The 7,450-nt window shown below is 45.8% G+C and overlaps 1 protein-coding gene across 4 annotated transcripts in view; it reads right to left on the bottom strand.

Annotated features, from left to right (window-relative positions):
* Window positions 1-4,877: 4,877 nt before the first annotated feature.
* Window positions 4,878-7,450, bottom strand: part of SLCO2B1 (solute carrier organic anion transporter family member 2B1) — a 110,168-nt gene continuing 107,595 nt past the window's right edge. For 3 of the 4 annotated variants that reach the window (XM_084617421.1, XM_084617424.1, XM_084617422.1), the window contains 2 exons: window positions 7,274-7,394; window positions 4,878-5,483 (listed from right to left, as the gene is read on the bottom strand). In XM_084617421.1, coding sequence (XP_084473547.1) covers window positions 5,309-5,483; window positions 7,274-7,394 — 296 coding nt within the window. In that variant the 3' untranslated portion in view covers window positions 4,878-5,308. The remainder of the gene's footprint in view (window positions 5,484-7,273; window positions 7,395-7,450) is intronic. The other variant, XM_084617423.1, reaches the window with a different exon arrangement.

Genomic DNA, 7,450 nt, shown 5'->3' with positions numbered 1-7,450 from the left:
TGCTGGCTTGGGGGCCCCACTCTGCATCGGCAGCTGGGCCGGCAGGACAGATCTGGCCTGGTGCTGGGCAGCCTGCTGCTGCTGGCAGTTGCCGGCGCCTACCTCAGGGTTATTGTTGGCCATAGCGCCATGGCAGCTCAGGGCTCTGGCCAGGGCAGGGGACTCGTTGCACCAGGTCTCCAGGACTGACCATGCCAGCCAATCGCACCAGCCCGCAGAACCCCCCAAAACGTGGGACCGGGAGTGGTTGCCCCGATTCGCCCTACCCAAGGAATGTCTCTGTCCCTTGGTGTCTACACCCTTCACATATCTGCATCTTGTTATCTGTCTCCTCCCTGTTAGCTAGTTGGTGGTGCTACCCGTTCCGTACTTAATTTTCTTAATCTCTCCTCACAAGTCAATCCCCCTGTAGTTTTCTTTTGGAGTCTGGGGGGAGACGATGGTTTTATTTATGTTTATAGCAACTGCAGTTCCAGACCTTGGATATTACCACAGCAAAAATATGATAATGGCTGTTTACATTGACCACAGAGCTGAGCCCAGCTGTTGGCAATTGTCGCTGACTCCTTACCAGCAGGAAGCTTTCATCTAATGCGGAGGTAATGAGGGAGGGAATAGCTCATGCTGTACCAGTTTGTGCCATGGCTGGGGAAAAAATCTCTGTATGATCCAATAAGAGCTTTCAAAGTGGGAAAATAGCTACACATCCCTTGAGCCAGCAGTGGGAAGAAGCCAAGGCTTGAATGTTATAAAAGAGTCAGACCATGCTTGTGGTTTGCATTCAGCGCATTCACAAGCCCAGCAAGATTTGCCATTGTTCCCGCTGAACGGCTGGGGGGTTGTTCAATCCATTCGTTGTCAGAAATAGAACAGCAGATTCTAGGGAGTGCAAATGGGCTCACTCTTTATTAGTGCATGTGCAATTTGTAATGAACATCACAAGATAAATGGCTGTGTGCGTTGTGGTTCCCCCCCACCACCCCACAAACAGCACAACGGGCTCATTTTCAGCAACTGTTTGGTAATCAGAAGGATTAAAGAACAGCTGCCTCAATCAGGAGAACTTTCAGAAATAAATACTTTGCATTTAAGCCGCCAAGGACCTCACAGTGTTTTATAATGGAGGAGACGTTTGGAAGTGCCCTACTGCCTCTGAGTTCTAGCCCGGCTGTCATTGTGAAGGTTTGCATGTCTATTGTGCTCAGTGTAATGATGCAGCTATATGTGGCTCTGGTTGTTTTTTTTATATTGTCCTAAGCCCCATTTTCAAAAAGGAGAAACTGAAGCACAGAGATGTCAAGTGATTTGCTAAAGGGCCCTGAGGAAGTCAGTGTCAGAATTGGGAGCAGATCTTCTGACTCCTGCTCTACCTCACTGTCATCCATCCCTCATGGAACTGTCATGTATGTTTCTGGAGTGCCTTGCACTGTCCCTGCTGTGTATCCAGTTATTTCATAGAATCAGAGAAGATTAGGGTTGGAAGAGACCTCAGGAGGTCATCTAGTCCAACCCACTGCTCAAAGCAGGACCAATCCACAACTAAATCATCCCAGCCAGGGCTCTGTCAAGCCTGACCTAAAAAACCTCTAAGGATGGAGATTCTACCACCTCCCTAGGTAAAAATTTCCAGTGCTTCACCACCCTCCTAGTGAAATAGCTTTTCCTAATATTCAACCCAGACCCACCCCCCCACTGCAACTTGAGACCATTGCTCCTCGTTCTGTCATCTGCCACCATTGAGAACAGCCGAGCTCCATCCTCTTTGGAACCCCATTTCAGGGAGTTGAAGGCTGCTGTTAAATCTCCCCTCAGTCTTCTCTTCTGCTGACTAAGTAAGTTCCCTCAAAAAGAAAAGGAGGACTTGTGGCACCTTAGAGACTAACCAATTTATTTGAGCATAAGCTTTTGTGAGCTACAGCTCACTTCATCGGATGCATTCCTCATAAATCATGTGCCCCAGCCTCCTAATAATTTTTGTTGCCCTCCGCTGGACTCTCTCCAATTTGTCCACATCCTTTCTGTAGTGGGGGCCCCAAAACTGGACGCAATACTCCAGAGGTGGCCTGACCAGTAACGAATGGAGGGGAATTAATCACTTCCCTTGAGATGCTTGCAATTCTTCTACTAATGCAGCCCAGTATGCCGTTAGCCTTCTTGGCAACAAGGGCACACTATTGACTTATATCCAGCTATTTGTTTAAAAACACAATGTTTCTTATTTCTACTTGGTTTCCTTATTTTTCTCAACCTGTAGGATTTCTTCAGTGATGGCAAAATCATTATCGCTGTGGTGATTTATTATTTTTTGAGCACTGGCCAGGTGCAGAATATAGAGTCAACAAGGTCTCTGCCCAGAGCCCTAGTGTGACATCCAAATTCATCATCATAAAGTAACTGTGAGAATGTATTTTTAAGCAACATTTTTGGTAACCTCTTAAGTGGAGGCAGGCCAGCAGTTAGAAGAGCAGCTGGGGCACCAAGACCCTTGAGGTTAGTTCTTGACTCTGATACTGACTCATTTGTGTTACTTGGAACTGTCTGTTAATCTCCCAGCGCTTCAATTATTCCATGTTTAAATAAGGCAGAAATACTTCCTGGGAGAGGTGTTGCAAGCCATATTTAATTAACTTCCAAAAAGTGCTTTGAGATCCTCTTGTAAAGGGTCTCATAGGAGTGGAAATATCAGTATTAATAAATATTATTAATAGATATCATTTATTATTATTATTTATTAATAAGAAGCTTGATATTGCAAACCTTGGCTCACATGAGCAGTCCTAACTCATTCCTTCCTGCATTTGAAGCCATTCAGACTACTGAGGTATGGAAGAGTTTGCAGGAGCAGGCCTTCCATCTTTAACCTCTGAACCAGTACCTCACTAATCTCATTCGGGATTCCAAGCATAGTGATATTCCAGGCAGTTCATCTCTCTACAGTCCATGATTATAAAGTGTTTCCTGCCAGTAAGAACAATTTGAGTTCTTATTAGTCTGTTAAGATTTCTATCGTGCTGCTGAATGTTTTCAGGCAAAACTGTGCTGATTGGAAGGCAAGGAATTGCTTGTAGAGCTGAGAACCCTTCATAGCACTCAACAAGGAGCATGGCCTTCTTCTTCTCAAAAGGAGGTGGTGAGGGTGCAACCAAACTTAATTAAGTCGTAGATTTTAAGACCAGACAGGCCCACTATGTTCATCTAGTCTGACCTCCTGCATAACACAGGTTGGAGAATCTCAATCAATAATTTCTGCATCAAGCCCATAACTTTTGTTTGAGCTATAGCACCTCTTGACAGGAAGACTGCAAATAATGGAGAATCCACTACAACTCTTGACAAGTTGTTCCAAAGGTTAATTACCCTCACAGTTTAATAAAATCCATGCCTTAACTGTAGAATGAATTTGTCTAGCTTTTGCTTCCTGCCATTGTTTTTTGTTATGCCTCTTTATGGTACATTAAAGAACTGTCAGAAATCTCTTCTCCATGTAGGTACTTGCAGACCATGATCAAGTCAGGTCTTAACCTTCTCTTCAGTAAACCAAATAGATTGAGCTTTTTTAGTCTCTCACCATAAGATGTTTTCCAGACTTCTCATAATGGCTAAGCAGACAATTTGGAGGCCCGTCCAAGTCTGCAGCACCATACCCCAGCACTGTGGGCCTTAGCTGTACATTCCAGGGAAGTACTGAATGGCATGCTGCACTATGTTTCTAGGGGCCCACCTGGAGGGTGTGGAGGGGACAGAGATGGAAGGCACAATTGACTGTTTCCCAGTAGTTGCTCCAGAAATACCCATGTGCCAATGATGGGCAGAGGGTCTGCTGAGGTGGAAAGAATGCAGACTGCTGTGGAGATGTGAATTAAAATAAAACAGATTTGACCCTTACCCAAAATTACAGCTAACTCTGACCCTTTAATCTCTCTACCCCACTGAAGAGGCACAACAGGGACAGCTTGGCACTGTGGCCTAGTGGGTTAGCTTCAGGCTACATCTAGAACTTGATAGAGCTGGGTTCTACTCCTGTTTAGGGCACTGCCTGGCTTTGTGAGCTTGGGCATATTCCTCGACTCCATTCTGCCTCAGCTGTAAAATGGGGACAGTAATACTCATGTGCCTCTGTTAAGTGCTTTGATGGCTAATGATGTAACAGTGCAAATCATTATTGCAGACGGATGCAACACTCCCAGCATGCTGCAGCCCATCTACTCAGAGTCTGTTTGCCTGGGACAGTTCTGCAGTTCCTTTGAGGGTCCATGTAGCCATTTGCCTCAGTGTCCCAAACGCAAGATTCATCATAGTAACCCCATAGTTCATGCTCCTCTCCTCGACAGAGACCTTATTCTGCTCAACAGAAGCCCAGCCTTCTGGCTCAGTCTCCCTTGCTCTGTCCATGCGCACCCTATTCTGAGAGGGAAGGACGCTTATATACTAGTCTGCCCTTGCCTGTACTACAGGGCTCTTGATCCTGTGCCCTTAACGACAGCATTCTGGGATCTTCCCACCCCACCGCTAACTCCCCGGGACTACTTCCTCTTGTCTGGCTTCAGCATGTTTCTGAGCCTGTGCTCACAACCACCTCCCCAGAATGCAGCCTTCTGGACCCCTTAGACTTAAAGGGCCAGTACATCCCATTACAGTCCAACCTTGCTATCCTCTCACTCCCAGTACCACTTCTTCTCCCTCCCAACCGGCTGGTGTTACCCCATGCACATGTAGCCTCTCTTTCAACCAACACAAGAGCTTCAGTATGTCAGCCAGCCTTACAACCATACATCTAGCACAGCATAACTCCTAACTCCTCAGTGCGAATAGGACCAGGCTTTCAGAGGTCCTGAGGCCATCTAATAATGTAACAAGAAGAGAAGGTACCCTAGTGCTGTGATAATTGGTGTTTATGGGCAAGTACAGAATACTGTACAAGGATACATAGAGACATTTGTGTACTGTATAAAAACCTTTATAAAAACAATTCAGCGGTACGTATTAGTGCTTAGAGTGCTGGCATCATCCAGGCTGCCAGCTGAATGAATGCTTAGGAAGATATAACTCTATAAGGCTGCAATGTCCAAAGGGATTAACCCAATCAAAGAAGTGCATGAGGCACCACTCAAGCATGGGTAGATGTAAACTAGCAGATAAAAAAAGAAGAAAGAACAGAAGCTGTAGCTGCCAAAGATAAAGACAGGAAATAAATAAGCTTATCTCCTGTTCAGTCTAATCCCAAGCATCCATTCTTCACAGTAACAGTAAAAGGCAATCTGTGTGCTTCCCTGGTAGCAGATATGGAATGTGATTCACGTTCTCTGAGTCAGACTTTGGAGCCTAGGTTTTTGCTTGACTTTTCTGCCAGCTTCTCCTTCTCTGGGATTGTCTTTGGCTCTGTGGCATTCGTGGTTTCCCTCTCTTGTCGTCTGAGAATGATGAACACAGCCACGAAGCACAGAAAAGCTCCCACTTCAAAGAAAAACTGGAGCCCAAGGAACCTAAGGTACAGAAACACAAAAGGACAAGGTAATAAGGTAAGGTGCAAAGTTTCAGGGAACAGCATCTATCAACCACCAAGCCTCAGGACATGCATCAAATGAGCGTGGAGTTTATGTCAAGAGCTTTTTCAGTCAGTCAATTAACAGGGAAAGTGGGTATCACCCATCAATGGGAAGGAAATCTCCATGTGTCAGGGCCAAAAGAAAATGTTGGCTGAATATTGACCTCAGTAATAGCTTTACTGGTGGAAAGCTTTAGAAAATAAAATGGAACATGCCGCCGCACCCAGGCTGAATAACACTTGCTCATGCCAGCAGCAAATCCTACTCAATGTAAGCAACCAGGTAGAAGTGCCTTCCAGCCTCCTCATGATTCTCCTCAGCTGAGCAGTGCCACTTCAGTCACTGGTCGAGAGGTCCGGGATGATTTCCCTGCATCTGGTGGAGCCATTCCATCTCTGGATGCTGTTATATTATCCCTGACAGAGAAGAGGGATCTCCAGGGGCTCATACACATTCTACTGAGGAACTTGTTTTTTACCAGAGGATTGCACCATGTGTGAGGTCATTTCAACAAACTGTCCTCTGGAGAATACCCTTGAACCCCATGAGAACCCTTTGCTCCACTTCAAGCTGAGCATGGTGCTCCACACTTACAGTGTTTTTCAGGTAGTAAGTACAAAGCTTTGCAGCAAGCACAGCTGACTAGAAATCTGTCTGCTGGACAGTGCTACCTCCTGGCATTTGGAGAAAGTGTCTTTATTTAAATGGGGAAACAAATTACCGATGTCCTAGCCCTTTACCCCATATCTCTGCCGGTACATGTACCTCACTGAACACGGGGTTATGGCAGGAAAAGTGGGGATGTTTCTATGAGAGCTCTTTAATAAGCTATTAACTGCACATCACTGTAACAGAGTAGGAAGTCTGCCTAGCAAATCTCATGATGCCACTTTCCAGTCTATCCATGCATCCATCCCGTGTTCATCACCTTGTTTTCCAAGCAGATTCCTCCATTTTCTTTTAAAGATGCCACCAGTGTACGATAAAAAGTGTGGCCTGGTCTACACTTAAAAGCTTCAAAAACAATGAGGAGTCCAGTGGCACCTTAAAGACTAACAGATTTATTTGGGCATATGTGCGTAAAAAAACCCCACTTCTTCCGATGCATGGACTGAAAATTACAGATACAGGCATAAATATATATTGGCACATGAAGAGAAGGGAGTTACCTTACAAGTGGAGAACCAATGTAGAAGGCCAATTTGATCAGGGTGGATGTGGTCCACTCCCAATAATTGATGAGGAGGTGTCAGGTTGACATAGCAACGGTGTTCAGGGGTGTGTGGAAAATGCATACGCCTAAGCGCCATAGCTACCTAGGGAGGTGGTGGAATCTCCTTCCTTAGAAGTTTTTAAGGTCAGGCTTGACAAAGCCCTGGCTGGGATGATTTAATTGGGGATTGGTCCTGCTTTGAGCAGGGGGTTGGACTAGATGACCTCCTGAGGTCCCTTCCAGCCCTGATATTCTATGATTCTATACACCGACCTAAACCCCCAGTGTAGATATGGGTAGATCAATGGAAGAATGCGTCTGTTGCCTAGTTACCACCGCTTGGGGAGGTGGAGTTACTACTGTGATGGGAAAAACCCTTCCGTTGCTGTAGTGTGTACCTACGCTTCAGGATTATGGCATAGCTGTGGTGCTGTAGCTATGCCCCTGTAGCCCCTGTAATGTAGACAACCCCTCAGGACAGGCAGTGTCTGATGGAGCCTCACAGGGGCCATACCTTTGTCTGAAGAGATCATTGTCATAATATCTGCAAGCTGCGTTCTTCTTGCACTTCTTTTCCCACAGGATGCAGGTTGTGTCAATGGCACTGCCATAAAGCACCGGTCCTGGCATCCAGGCTGGAAAACAAGCACAGGGCACTTGGTTTGTCAAATGAGACGCATTGCTTTCTGTT

Source organism: Lepidochelys olivacea (assembly GCF_965140295.1).
Source record: "Lepidochelys olivacea isolate rLepOli2 genome assembly, chromosome: 1".
Taxonomy (NCBI): Eukaryota; Metazoa; Chordata; order Testudines; family Cheloniidae; genus Lepidochelys; species Lepidochelys olivacea.
Note: the sequence above shows the minus strand (reverse complement) of the source record. Positions and strands in the feature narration are given on the sequence as shown.